This window comes from Chenopodium album, chromosome 4 (assembly GCF_948465745.1).
Source record: "Chenopodium album chromosome 4, dcCheAlbu1.1, whole genome shotgun sequence".
Classification (NCBI taxonomy): domain Eukaryota; kingdom Viridiplantae; phylum Streptophyta; class Magnoliopsida; order Caryophyllales; family Amaranthaceae; genus Chenopodium; species Chenopodium album.
This window is the reverse complement of record NC_137837.1, coordinates 42,578,601-42,592,739: the sequence shown is the minus strand read 5'-3', so window position 1 is coordinate 42,592,739 and position 14,139 is coordinate 42,578,601. Positions and strand designations below refer to the sequence as shown.

General features: G+C 40.1%; 1 protein-coding gene across 3 annotated transcripts; it reads right to left on the bottom strand.

Annotated features, from left to right (window-relative positions):
* Window positions 1-9,690: 9,690 nt before the first annotated feature.
* On the bottom strand, window positions 9,691-13,646 carry LOC145629103 (peptidyl-prolyl cis-trans isomerase, chloroplastic-like). Of its 3 annotated transcripts, none has more exons than XM_081681602.1 (7): window positions 13,319-13,646; window positions 12,693-12,989; window positions 12,448-12,593; window positions 11,449-11,684; window positions 10,894-11,036; window positions 10,361-10,432; window positions 9,691-10,227 (listed from the first exon to the last, which is right to left on the bottom strand). In XM_081681602.1, exons 1-7 carry the CDS (start codon window positions 13,502-13,504, stop codon window positions 10,000-10,002), a joined length of 1,308 nt encoding a protein of 435 aa, XP_081537728.1. In that variant the 5' UTR covers window positions 13,505-13,646; the 3' UTR covers window positions 9,691-9,999. The 3 variants fall into 3 exon arrangements, with proteins under 3 accessions (XP_081537728.1, XP_081537726.1, XP_081537727.1); XM_081681600.1 differs by having other exon boundaries at window positions 12,394-12,593; window positions 13,319-13,645; XM_081681601.1 differs by having other exon boundaries at window positions 12,394-12,593; window positions 12,693-12,986; window positions 13,319-13,644.
* Between the last annotated feature and the right edge of the window lie 493 nt (window positions 13,647-14,139).

Genomic DNA, 14,139 nt, shown 5'->3' with positions numbered 1-14,139 from the left:
GTCACAAACAACTGGAGGTAATTTCAGGCGAAGTTGTCTTCGATCATGTTCCTTTAGGCATGGAAGATGGTCATAATGCGGATGGAGATTATTTCAAGAGAAATAATCTTCGATAGTATTCCCTTGGACGTGGAATATTATCAATGCGGATGAGGATTGTTTCAAGAGAAATAATCTTCGATAGTATTCCCTTGGACGTGGAATAATATCAATGCGGATGAGGATTGTTTCGAGAGAAATAATCTTTGATGGTATTCCCTTGGACGTGGAATACTATCATAGCAGAGGAGGATCGTTTCCGGTGAAGCAATATTCTAATATTTGGAAGCAGTTACAGGCGTAGCGGTTTTCAAGCGGGATGACATTCTGTAGCTTGCAGGAGGTCATCAAAACAACAGTAAAGCGACAGCAACAATCGGTTACTTTGAGAGATGTGTGCTCGACGGTGCAAGATACGCGTTTCAAAACTCTTTTATCTGATTAACTAATGCTATTTTTGCAGGTATCGGCGTTATAAGATTGGTTTAGGATCGCAGAACGTTCTGAATCATTCTCCGTCCCTATCGATACTTTGACTTTTGTTTTCGAAACTCGCGTTTCTCCAAACTCAGTCAAAGTGGGGGTTCTGTAGACACCCATTTGTGTCTCCCCAAAACCAAACCCAGTGATGAGTACCTTTCACGTCGAATCATAATCGAATGAAGCGAAAGTGTGGAAGGTTTAGTGTTGCGGGTAGTTTTAATTTCTTTTCTCTTCTCTCTGTTTTTGAAAACTTATTTTTAAGAAAACAGCCAATCCAGTTTGGTTGGTCCATGATATGGGTCCAATAGTAGTGTAGTTGGATGGGGCTTGCCAAGAGCTTTCCAACGATATATTATAAGCCCAATTCCGATGAATATTGAGGAAGTTATGGCCAATTCACTAAACTGGGCCCGGTTTGAGCTTTATATACGGCCCAATGATCTAGGGGAGGGCCTAATATGATTTATCATTCCAAATGCAATTAGGAATGGTTTTAGTCTTCTAGATTCTTCTAGAAGGTTCTTTCCATTCCTAATTCAATTAGCATTGATAAATTGACTTTTTGTTGACTTTTCAGAGTTTTAATCAAAATCAAATAGCATTTTCGAGGAAATTATATGATTTTATCCTCCAGTACGGCAAACTTATCTGATTTTCGAAAACGCGTTAAAACCAAGCTTGGCGCCTGACCCCAGGCATTGGCGCCTGGCGCTAGTATTGGTGCCTAGCGCCAGTTAGCCAGGGCTTGCGCCAACTCTGTTTTTTTGTGCGTCAAACTCTGTTTTGTTAATTTTATCTTTTTGGCTGATTTTCTCTATAAATAACGTATTAAAAAACTCCGTTTTCATTCACCAATTCTCATCATTCACGAGTTCTCATCTACAATCAGTTTTAATTAGCATTCGCCTACAATCATTCACCAATTCTCACGAATTACCATCAACAATCAATTCTCTTTCAATTCTTTCTTTGCTTTTTTCATACAAAATTCCGCATTCACAAGATCTAGAAACACCTAGCCATATTCGAAGTTGCCTTCGCCCTAGACGTGAAAGGTTTAATTTTTTAGGGTTTGGTCCCAAATCTCTCTTTCAATTATTTAATTTGATTGTTTTGTTTATTATTTTCCTTGAAGTTACTAACGTGTGTATTTTGTAATTAGAAAGAGGTACGAGGCATCAAAGTAAGTACTTTAATGGTTTTAAATTGATATTATGATGTAGAAATCATGTTTACATTGTTATTATGATATTCCTAGTATCATGTCTATGGTAATTTTAATATTAAATATGATTCCTGCGATGCTTCCTATGTTCTTCCTAATATTTATTCATGTTAGTATCATGTTAGGGTTAAAGATTTGATTTTTATTATTGCTTAGTGACATTCTAGGGTTTGTTATTAATCTTGTTAGTATCATGCCTAGGATCTTGCTATTATTATGCTTTAATGTTGATATGATTATTTTAATCATGATTTATGATTATGATTTTATGATTATAATTGTTATATTTTATGATGATTATGATTATTATTATTGTTATGATTATTATGTTACTTGACATTATTTATTGTTATTGCTTGATCACACCTTTTATGCATGTTTAAAGGGAATTTGGTACTTGTAATCACGCTTAATAAGATAATTAATAATCTTGTTTAGGGTTAATGTGATTATAATTTCAAGTGATCACCAATAATAGATTTATTTGTGCATTAATATTCAACCAACATAGATTAAACAGGTTTAGGGTTAATCCTATTGATTGCATGTTAGTCAGAAAGCGCACATGAATACGATCAGAATAAAGTAGAGGCCTATTATTAGGGCAGGTTCAATCTCTTTTAGGTTGGATTTGTACCTTCATCTCCGAACCCTTATTTGGTTCTAGACCTTATGGATTTGACGATCTCTTGGATCGTTAAGGGGTGTAACCTTCACCTCGTGAACGGTTTACAAGTTCCTAAAAAAACTTGTTGGCGACTCTTTTGCTCTATCTTATTCCCTTTTGGACGCCACCGTACTTTAGTGTATGATCACAGTGGGGTTCAAGCTAGTGGGATTAAAGCTTGAAACTATTCCCTAAAGGTACTCTCCTTAAATGTTTTTGGCCACTTAAAAGCCTAGGACTTTACACTTGTTAGGGTGTAGTAGGATTTGAATTCCTGACTGTTTAGGGGACCTTGAATTAGAATTGATTCTATCATCACGCTTTTTTGTAAGAAACAAGTAGGAGTCGCCAATGGGTTTTAGGAAAAACTCATAAACCTCGTTCATGCCTTTTTTCTATGTGGAGTTCATGGAATAATTAGCACAAATCATAAGTTTACCCATGCCCAAATTGGTCTATAAACCAGAAATGAGTTCGGGAGCGAGGGTACTAAGATAACGTTCCGTTTAGAGGGGAATCGTCATCCTAGCCCTAGTACGGCCTCTACTAACTCTTTCTTTTTTACAATTTCATCACCAAACAATATATGCAACTCGATTCCTAAAACTATGTTAGTTGATTTTATTTACAAACATTAATTCACGTAGGAATTACATCATAATGTCATTATTCTTATTTAATAATATTCGTTAAAGAAGAATAAATAAACAAGATTCTCCTTGGATTAAGTGATCAACCAACAATTATTTAATTCAATTTTAATCTTTATTTAACGAAAGATACTATGTGGAATTGATTAATTAATTATTTTAAAGGTGAACAAACAACACTAATTAATTAATTAAAGTCCTTTTAAAAAAGAAAATAAAGGTGATTTAACTAAGTGCTCGGGAATTTACCACTTATCTTTGCTAGATCTCCGTTTAGAACTCTTATGGACTCCTTCTTGTTGGGGAACCTCCATTGTAGTAACAAAGTATCGAAAGGGTGAGTGTTTAAGACAAGAGGGCTAGGTTGCACAAGTTCACAAGTTATTTCGCCAGAGTTTTAGGTTAATTTCCTGTCTGTTGAAGCCTTGGTTTAAGCTCGAATTTATAGGGAATGATTAGGTTTAGGTTTACGAGCATTCTGCCGCAGCAGGTGTGCGCGCAACAGAGAGAGTTACACGCAGAAACCCCGCGCAAGTTATAGAGTTGCGCTGCTATGTGCAGCGCAACTAAATGTCTTGCGCGCGGCTTTATGGTAAGATTCGATTTTATATTTTCCGAATAATTTTGAATCTTTCGCAGCGCAACTCTGAAAGTTGCGCTAGGTGTCGCGCGCAACCGAATTAGTTGCGTGCGGCAGCCCAGCGCGACTTTGTGAGATGCGCGCGGCTTTTTCTACGGCAGCACTAGGTTTTAACCTAGGCGCTCCTAAATCCGTCATTATTAGGGTTTAAGCACGGGCTTAAGCCTAATTATGATCGGGTTTAGTTAATTGGACCTTTGTTTTGGCTTTTTCTTCAATTTAGGCTAGTCTTTTGTGTTTTGTGGCTTAACTAGTTATCCATAAGCATTCTTCACTTCAATCCAACACGAAGATGGTTTTATTTATCGTCATTGCACTTCCTATCAGGACAGGAGGCCAAAAGTGGATGTCTGCACCGCCTTACACATCCGAATGCCGGCTAACAGGGCTTCATACTCGGCCTTATTATTTGAGGCTTGAAACTTGAACCGTAGTGCATATTCATATTTGTCCCCCTCAAGAGACTGATAAATTACGCCTGCACCACAGCCGTTCATCGTGGAGCTTCCGTCCACATACACTTTCCAAAACTGATTGATATGATTCGGCTCAGCCGGCCTTGTCATTTCAACAATAAAGTCAGCAAATGCTTGCCGCTTTATTGCCTTCCTTGGTTCGAAAGTGATTTCCAGTCCCTGTAGTTCAATAGCCCATTTAAGCATTAGGCCAAAAGACTCTAGGGTTGTCATTGGCCGCTTGATCGGTTGGTCAGTGTAGACCGTGACCGGATGTGCCAAGAAGTATGGTTTCAACTTCTTGACAGCCATGAAAAGGGCGAGATCAAATTTTTCAACCATGGGGTACCGAAGCTCTACGTTTCTAAGAACGTGGCTAATGAAGTAGACCGGGAGCTGGATGTCGTCTCTTTCAACTAAGAGTAATCTTCCCAGAGCTGCCAGACAATCGGTTAATTTTTGAACTTCCTTTACAGAACGGGGCGACTGCATGTCGAATACCGCCTGTATTTGTTCAGGGTTGGCCTCTATCCCCCTTTGGTCAATCAAGAATCCGAGAAACTTCCCAGACTCAACACCAAAGACACACTTTTTTGGATTTAGCATGACCTTGTGCCGCCTGAGTGTGGCGAATGTTTCACGGAGGTCAGATAGGTGATCTGCTTGCTGTTTGGATTTGACTATCATATCATCAATGTATGCCTTTACATTCCTCCCAATTTGATTAATGAAGACTGTATTAATCATTCGTCGGAAAGTAGCAGGCGCATTCTTCAAACCAAACGGCACCACATTGTAACAGAATAACCCCTGATCAGTGAGGAATGATGTCTTTTCTTGATCCTTTTTCCACAGGGGAATCTAATGAAAGCCTGAATAGGCGTCCATAAAACTCATAAGGGTATGTCCGGCTGTAGAGTCGACCAGACTGTCGATCTTTAGAAGTGGATAACTATCCTTCGGACATGCTCTGTTCAAGTCAGTGTAATCTACACACATGCGCCAGGTGCCATTCGGCTTCTTTACAAGCACAACATTTGCAACCCATTTAGGGAAGCTACATGGCCAAATGAACCCAGTGTCTAACAGCTTTTTAACTTCGGTGGTTGCTGCCTGACTTCTTTCCTCGCCATGGTTTCTTTTCTTTTGCTGAATGGGCTTCTTTTTGGGATCCACAACGAGGTTGTGGACAGCAAGATCTGGGTTGATGCCTGACATCTCTTCCACTTCAAAGACAAAAAATTTTTGAATTCTTTCAAGAGTTGGTGCAGACTTGTGCCCAACTTAGCAAAAGCAGTCGTCCCTACCTTAATAATTCGCTATGGATCAGAGGAATATTAGTGTGCTCAGTGTGCTCACCAACCGGCTGGGGACGGAGGTCATATGACCGTTCCCCGGTCAGTGATTGCTATTGCTTTTCTTTTTTTACCACCACCAGCGGATTAGGCTTTCGTTTCTTAACTGCTAATGGGGCCGGATGGTCATCCTTGACCTCATCAAGATCAATTGGCTCTTTGCCCTGTACAGCTGCAGCTGCCGCAGGCTTGACGTCCGAGAGATAGCATTCTCGAGCCGTCTTCTGGTCCCCGTTAAGGGAGCCAACAGTTCCATCATCCTTCTCATACTTGACAAGCATGAGAGCTGGAATGATGATTGCCTTGCACTCATTATGAGTGGGTCGGCCAAGGATGAGGTTGTAGGCGGTCTACTCCTCAACCGCCAGGAACCGGATGGTCATGTGCCAACCGCTACCTTTTTGCCCCAGTCGGATGGGCAAATCAATGCGTCCGACTAGATGCACAACTCCTCCCCCAAAACCCACAAGGGGATGGGAGACATCCGTCATACTATCTGGCATGTATTTCAGGTTGGATAGACATTTGTAGCTAATGATGTCTGAGGAGCTTCCTGTGTCAATACAGATTCGACCAACTTATTGGTTGGCCACTTTGCATTCTATGACCACAGGGTCATCATGCGGCCGACGGACTTTGCCTCTATCCTTTTCGGTGATGATGACTTTAGGGAGGCAGATATACTAGCCGCCTGTCCCTCATTAACAGAATGGACCATCTTTCTTAGATGATCCTTGTTTCCCTGGATGGTTGGACCACCATCGGCGAATCCGCCTACTATCGTATAGACCGGCTCCTCATCCGTTTCGGAGCTGATAGCAGAATGAGGAGTCTTTTTGCTCGATTTCCCAAGATTCGATTTGGAAGCCACTTTGGACTTCACACAGGATTTCAGCGCTCCTTTGTCGGCCAGACGGTCAAGCTCCCGCTTGAGGCTGAAGTAGTCGTTCGTGTCATGGCCGACATCCTCATAGTAGTGACAGTGTTTGTTCTTGTTCCATTTTTCAGCGGAACCTTTCATAGGAGTCGGGTTCTCAAGAGTCAACCGATCCTTAATCTCCATGAGGATGGAGTAGATGTCCTTCTAGAACTCGTACCTTGGAACGTACGACTTCCACTCTTTCTTTTTCTTCTAGGCCGGCTGATCGGAGTTATCAACCACCCAGATTTTTTTTCTTTTTGCTCTCTACTGGTTTTAGAGACGACTGAGCAGGTCGACTCTCCTTCTGTCGGTCAGACTTCTTAGAGTCTGACTGCTTATTAAATTAGAGGAGCAGACCTCGGTCGCCTGTATATAAGCGTCCGCCTTCATCAAAGCTCCTTGGAGGGTGAAGATTTTCTTATGGACGAGTTTGAACTTTCGACCTGTCCTTCAAACCTTTGAAAAAGTCTGTGAAAGCCACTTCGTCAGACAATCCTTGTATCAGGATTCTCACCAGATTGAACTGCCTGACGTATGATCGCAACCCTTCTCTATCTCCCTACTACACATGGCCTAAATGAAGGCTCGTTTTCTTAGAAGGGATGTTCATAGAGAAGTTAGAAGCAATTAAGCACGCAAGCGTCTTGAAGCTATTTATGCAACCAGCCAGCAGATTGCCAAACCACTGCTGGGCTATGCCCTTCAGGGTGGCTGGGAAGCATCGACACCAGGCGGCATTGTCCAACCCCTGTAAATACATGAGGTGGGTGTATGCCAAGAGGTGGTCTTCAGGGTTGGAAGTACTATCATAGGTTCCAACCATGACATTTTTAACCTTGGCCGGCTGTTCGGCCTCAGCTATTTCCCTAGAGAACGCAAAGGGCTGCTCTCCAAGGTTTTGTAGCCGAAGCTTCCAGTCCAAGGGCTGATAGTTATATGTCGCTTGTCCTCCGAAGAAGGCAGGCTGGATGTAAGGTAAAGCAGGCAGTCTATATGGTGGTTGTGCCACATACTGCGCCAAATTGATTAGGTGAGGCCCCGACTGCATGAGGGGGTCGCTTGAGGGAGTCCTTGGCCCAGAAGAGGAATTCCTCACCGAGGTGTTCTGAAAACTGTAATGATAAGTCGACGTTGAAGCCGACTCCGACAACTGCTGATTCCTCAGCTGGTCGATATACTGACGAGCATCAGGAAATGTCTATTTGCTACCATCCGACTGAACATGCCGGATGGCTTTCCTTTTCACTGTTTCAGGGAAACGGAGTCTTGATAGGTTGAACGGAGGTCGATCCTTCTCCGGGTGAGGAGTCGGATGTCGGTCTCGGACCGACTTCTGCTGCCCAGACTTGGCAGGCCTTGTGACCGACTGCTCCTTTCTACGGGCAGCCGTCCGCTTGTTGATTAGTCCTTTGATTTCACCCCTGAGGCTACTAATGAATTTTATGAGCTCGTCACGGGTGACTAGGGCTGATCTTGCCGCCTGGGAAGCATCAGTCGCATGCCCTGTGGGCTTACTTGAGGCTCCAGGGGGCCAATTAGTACTCGCCTGGTTAGCATTGCGCTCCCACCTGTCTTTCTGACAGAGGTGCTTAGAGATGAGTGACCCATTAGGGGTCACATAGGTTCGGACATCAGCGTCGTCAACTGATTCATGGTCCATCTGGACATGTATTTCTTTCAGAGGTCGGTTGGTCTCTAGAGGCGGCACAGGATTATCATGAGAAGCCATCTTAGAGGTACTCTCCCCACAGACGGCGCCAAATGTTTCGGGGTTTTTCGTGTCCCTCGGGAGAGTTACAGCTCAAGACTGGATTCACAAGGTCACCTGTGCCTGCAAAACAAACGGACCGCCGGATGGTCGGTGGTCCGCCTCCGAAGATTAAGTTAGTAAAGTGTTCGGAATAAAACGTGCGGAAATTAAGTTATCTGCTCGGATTCCAAGCTCAGGTGTCGTCTGTTTCTTGAGAATGACATCTCAGTAATAATTGCAATAATTAACGTAACGTGTCCCCATAAATGAGGGGAATGTTTCTATTTATAGGGTCCTTGGGAAGTGTGCCCTCCCTAGGGTTTGATGACCTAGGGACTAGGGCACGCCGTTTTGCGGCGCCCTCAAAGTTTGGGCCTTGAAGGCCGCCTTTTGAGAAGGGATATCTGAGTGACACGTGTCACACATCTGGAGAGGCCATTTGGGCGCCTCCCAAGGCAACATGTGTTGCTCTCTCATTGGTCCACTGGGGTTATTAAATATCCCAAATCAGGAGCTATATCTGCTTGACACGTGTCACCATCTGGAAGGTCCAAGTTGCGCCCCTTCCAGTGACACATTTCAAACTCTGATTGGGCCACTTGGCAGGGTATAAAATACCAAAAACAGTTTGCATGTGTGTAATTCGATTAGACCTTGAGAATTATGCTAGATTGCATTGTAATTGTTATGACACGACCAATTGATTTAGGAATTGCAATTATCGATTGGTTTGGATTGTGATTCTCTTATTTTGTTATTTATAGTGAACCCTAGCTTAACGATTAGGAGATAGCTCTGTAATTCCAATTGATAGCTCTTATTATTAGTCTTCACAACCTTTGATTGGCATGATCCTCCCAAGTTGTTGCAATTGTCATGATCACTTATTGATCCTCATTCCTAATGTTTTATTTGTTTGGTTGTTTGTTTGTTAATTGTTAGTGTTCCTTCTTCACCTTCGAGTTCGACCTAGCTTAGGCGCATAATTGAGAGTGTTTGAACAATACCATTCCTTTGGGTTCGACCTACTTACCTCTATACTCGTATTTAGGTTTGTTAAGTGTTTATAAATTTGTTTGGCTCTAGGGAAGATTAGATAACAACCTACATTTTCCCTACGTCAAAATAAAAGTCGTTCATTTCGGAATGATGTGACTTAGAGTAACGATCATACTTCCTCCGTTTCTATTTAGTTGACGCGTTTGATTTAGGCCCATATATTAAGGAGAGGAGAGGAGAGGAGAGAGAATGAGAGAGAATGAAAAAACAAGCGGGGTAGTTCGTAAATGCAAGATAAAAAAAGTTACCCCACAAGGAAATGTGACAACTAAAAAAAAATCCTAAATAGGAATACATGTCAACTCAAAAGAAACGGAGGTAGTATTATTTTAATACTCATATTATGATGATTGACCATTATATAGTGTAGTATATAGAACCAAAAGGCAAATTCCTCAAACCAAAGGTTTAATTGGACAAAAAATTGTTCATAAGCTATAAAAAGTGTTGCTAAAATTAACATTCTTATAAATAATTTGTTCAAAAGGCAGTTTACATCGCAGCAAAATAATGGGCTGATGGAACTTCTCAAATCTTAAAAGCTGACGCTTTAATCACAAATTTGACCAAAGCTTGAAGCTTGAATACAAACAGGTTCTGATATTCATATAGAAATTACAAATGGAATGTTATACCTCTCCTACAAAGAAGGCTCCATTCACACCCCACTGTAACTAATGAAAATGTCAGAAAACTGCTCAACTAATTTATAATGAATGCGTATCCATACTCAAACCTCATAAATCAAGAAGATCTAGCCAGCAATTTTGTAAGTTGGATTGACAAGATTATCACCGCCAGAGACCACTTGGACTGATTCTATGACATCGCCAACCTTGAGATCTGCTAAATAATCTTCGTTTTCAGTTACATAGCCAAATACTGCATATCGACCATCTAAAATATTGGCATTACTTGGGGTCAGTTCACTTTCTTTTAACAACCAAAATACTTGACTTGAAGCTGAATTGTTCTCAAATTCCTGCAACAATTAGGAGCTGAATATGTCACAACAAAACTATATACTGACCATATAATATGTCAATACTACACGTCTACATACATATGTTTATGGTTATGTATAAAAATCAGTATTTGTGGTTGCAAGTTCTTACCTCTCTAGCCATGGCCATTGTACCAAAGGCATTGAACGGAAGCTTTGTCTGAGCTTTGTATAAACCAAGTTCCTGAAACCATATTGTACAGATTGTAAGATCTGAAATCATTCAATATTTTACAAAAAGCAATATATACTGTCTAAATATAAGGGTAATAGAGGATCAAAATTACTTCAAAACAAAATTTCACCCATTAAACAATGTATGCAAAACAGAACACCCAATAACAGAATAATATTAATTGATAATGCGATAAACAGTACGCCACATTTCACAAAAATAAATAAATGAAAATCATAGGAAAAGTTTTATTTTTTGGTGTTTATAGAGCCACAAGGGCGGGGGTGAGATTTGATCCCAAAATTTCCTAGAATCGGGAGGGAAGCTCTAACCACTTGAGCTATCCCTCATTCTCTCAAATCATAGGAAAAGTTACATATGCATTTATATTGGTCTCTTATAAAGCATAATTGTGCAGTAATGAACTATGGTGATGCACATTTGCAAAACATATTATGAGAGGAGCTTACTTCTAGAGTTGCACCGTAAAACGGAACTTTTTCTCCTTCCACCATGATTTCCAATGGGACTGTGCGAGGCTTTTCTGTGCTTGGGTCAATGAAACCCTCAGCTGGACCTTCAGGGTCTCCTGTTTGGACAACAAAGCCATCGGCTGCAATAGAAATGAAAGGCCATCATATCGTTAAGACACACACACAGACAGTTTCTAAGCATTTCAATAACCACGAGTCCACGAAAGCATTGTAATTTCAGAATTTCTTGGCATTTAGATAAAAGTATTTAGAAATTAAATGACCACTACAACCTTGTAATATCAGAACCTTTTTAGCTTTTTCAATGACCATGGGAGGAAACATTTTACACCCCAGTAAGGCAGTAAATATGTTTATGACATCAAAGAACCAAAAGAAATATTAGATGTCTTCTGCACTAGGCATCAAGTATTCTAGTTTCATAATTCATATTATAACTATCACCAAGTAAACAAACATATATAAACTGTCACTATAGTTCCCATTAATTGTGGTAATAGTTACCAAATTACATAGTATCAAATTTGTTACCTCTTTGGATCTCCATGCCATCATAAAAGTGCCTTTCCACCAAATCCAGAAAATTGCCAGAAGTTACCGGGGCATTGTAACCATCAAGAACAATGCGAAAAACACAATCCTCAAGATTTGGATTGTCCTTCACCTTGACCTTCATCTGAACAACTGCTCTTCCCTTCAGGAGTGGCATAGATCGGTATTCTTCTGGCACTTCATATGGGAAGCCATCCACCATGTCCTCTTCAACACTGCAGAAACCCAATGCCCCAGGAAGATCTCAGCTGCAGTCAATAAGGATACCTATGAGATAAAGCTTATTTTAAGAGGTTTGGGCTTTACAAGTCCTTTCTAATTCATCACAGTAGTGTTCTACTACTCCTCAACCCACCCGAGTACCATACTTCCCCTTCATAACATCATAAGCACCCATTTTTTCCCTGCCCTTTATAAAAGAGGAAAAGTGGACTCTTTGGATTTCTGTATTGGGAAGTCTCACAATCTCAGACAGATTTTTCAGCTAATTAAAAAAAAAAAAAAACACCAAACCTTATTTGACACAGAGGAAAAGCAAAGAAACAGATTATTTTAAGAATGGGGCTCTTAAGATTTTTATGTTACAAAGTCATAAATCAGGTGAGTAAAGTGATTAGACAACAGAGCATTTAAGAAAAATTAGGGGAGTTCTAAAAGAGAATCAAGAATAAAATTCAAACTCTTTTCAATGATGATTTTGTTAGGTCCTTTTCTTTATGTCGTACGATTCCTTATGATGATTCATGTTGGCCGACCCCAAATCATTTTGGGACTAGGGCTTTGTTGCTGTTGTAAAGTCATAAATCACAATCTCAAACTAATTTGTCAACTAATTATAAAACAGCAAGCAACCCTTACATATCATAATCAATTAACATCACAAAGTAACTTCCCATTCCCAATAACAGTCTACAAGACACTAACCTGCCAACATACTGAAGCAACTCCTTTTGTTTAGGAGCAACCCCATCCCTATACCTGTTTTCGACAATCTGTTGGAGCTCACCCATTCCTATCTCTAGCCTGTCGAGCAGCTCCATACCGCGATCCTTCTTTGATTCAGCCAGCCCTGAAATAATTAAACTCTTGCCATTCTTCAGTGCACGAGACGCCTGCTTTAAGTTCTACAATCACATAACAGCTTATAATCAATCATCAGCATTATTAACACTGAATAAGAAGACAATTCATGTTAATAAAAGAATAAGGTCCTTGATTCTTACTCTCTCAACAGAATCGAGAGCTTTAAGGCCCGCGACCTTAAGGCTATCCGTAATGTCTTCCAACGGTTTCTGAACTTCCCTAATGGCCTTATTATCAATCGGCAATGCATATCTCAAAAGTGCTTCAGGATCCTTGATTGGTGGACCAGATATTAACACTGCTAAATCTGGCAATACTGGAGTAGTAATTGCTTGGGCACGGCTTTGCCAATTTAAATCAGGTGCTCCAGTTATCAACCCAATTGCTAATGCTATCGAAATCGCACATTGCTTCATCGAAAATGAACTCTTTTTCTGCTATCATACACCATAAAAATTTAGGCTTTATTAATGTTCTAGGTTGCACAGAAACGGACAAAAACATGGACGGGTACGGGGGTGGGAAACGGCAAAATCAAAATTCTAAAAAAGGTACAGCAAAAAAAATTCAACAAAATAAAAATTCATACATTTGACACTACATATCACCCTATTAATATTGGTCGATATTGATCAATCTCACACATGAACAGTAAACCCGCTAACTCGAATACAATATCACAAATAATTATGAAAATTATACAATTACTACCCAAAAAATTATAATACCAAGCAATATCAGAATTAATTAGTGAAGTTAAACTTACTTGTTTATCATGGGAGTCAATATGACGAGGAACTTCAGAATAGCAACGACTGCTCAAACGACTGAAGCGAGCTTTATCACGATAATTGGGGATACCCAAATAAATAGGGGCAATTGGGTTAGTAGGAAATGCAAGTTTTGAGGTGCAAAGAGAATGATAAAAATGGTGACAAATGAAAGAAGACATTGATTTAATAATTTGAAGCTTATGTTAGTTAGATTACTAAAACATTAAGCTTGAATGTAACAGAGGGAGTAAAGAGAGAGAGAAAAATAAAGGAATGTAGAAGGGTTGGTTTGACAAACGTGGTAATCTAATTCGTGGGAGGGAGTGACAAGGAGAAGATGATGTTGTGGATAACCCTCGAAATTTGGATAAGGTTCTTGTTTTTGTTCTCCCAAGATTTCCTAGTGCTTTTTTTTTCTTGTTTTTAAATACTTGCTCTATTTTTCAGTGTGTGGGTGGAAAAATAAAAAATTATACTTACTCTCATATACTATTTTAAACTTCCAAAAATATCTACTCAGATTAAATGTATTTCACTCTTAACTTAGGGTCTGTTCTCATTGACTGAACTGAATTGAACTGAACTGAACTGATTTGAGCTAAACTGAAACAGAACTGAACTGATTTGAGCTAAACTGAAACAGAACTGAACTGATTTGAGCTAAACTGAATTGAAATGAAATGAATATTTTATCAGAGAAGGAAATTAGGGAGCTGAGCTGAGCTGAGCTGAACTGAACTGAATTGAACTAAACTGAACTGAACTGAAGTGAATTTCAATGTAAGAGAACAGGCCCTTAATCTTTATTTCCATT

What these genes read in the sequence shown, in the direction of transcription:
- LOC145629103 (XM_081681600.1), bottom strand. Translation starts at nt 13,504, where the DNA reads ATGTCTTCTTTCATTTGTCACCATTTTTATCATTCTCTTTGCACCTCA. An exon ending in TTGACTCCCATGATAAACAA is followed by an intron (nt 12,990 to 13,318) that starts GTAAGTTTAACT and finishes GGTGTATGATAG; the next exon opens with CAGAAAAAGAGTTCATTTTC. An exon ending in CAATGGCCATGGCTAGAGAG is followed by an intron (nt 10,228 to 10,360) that starts GTAAGAACTTGC and finishes TAATTGTTGCAG; the next exon opens with GAATTTGAGAACAATTCAGC.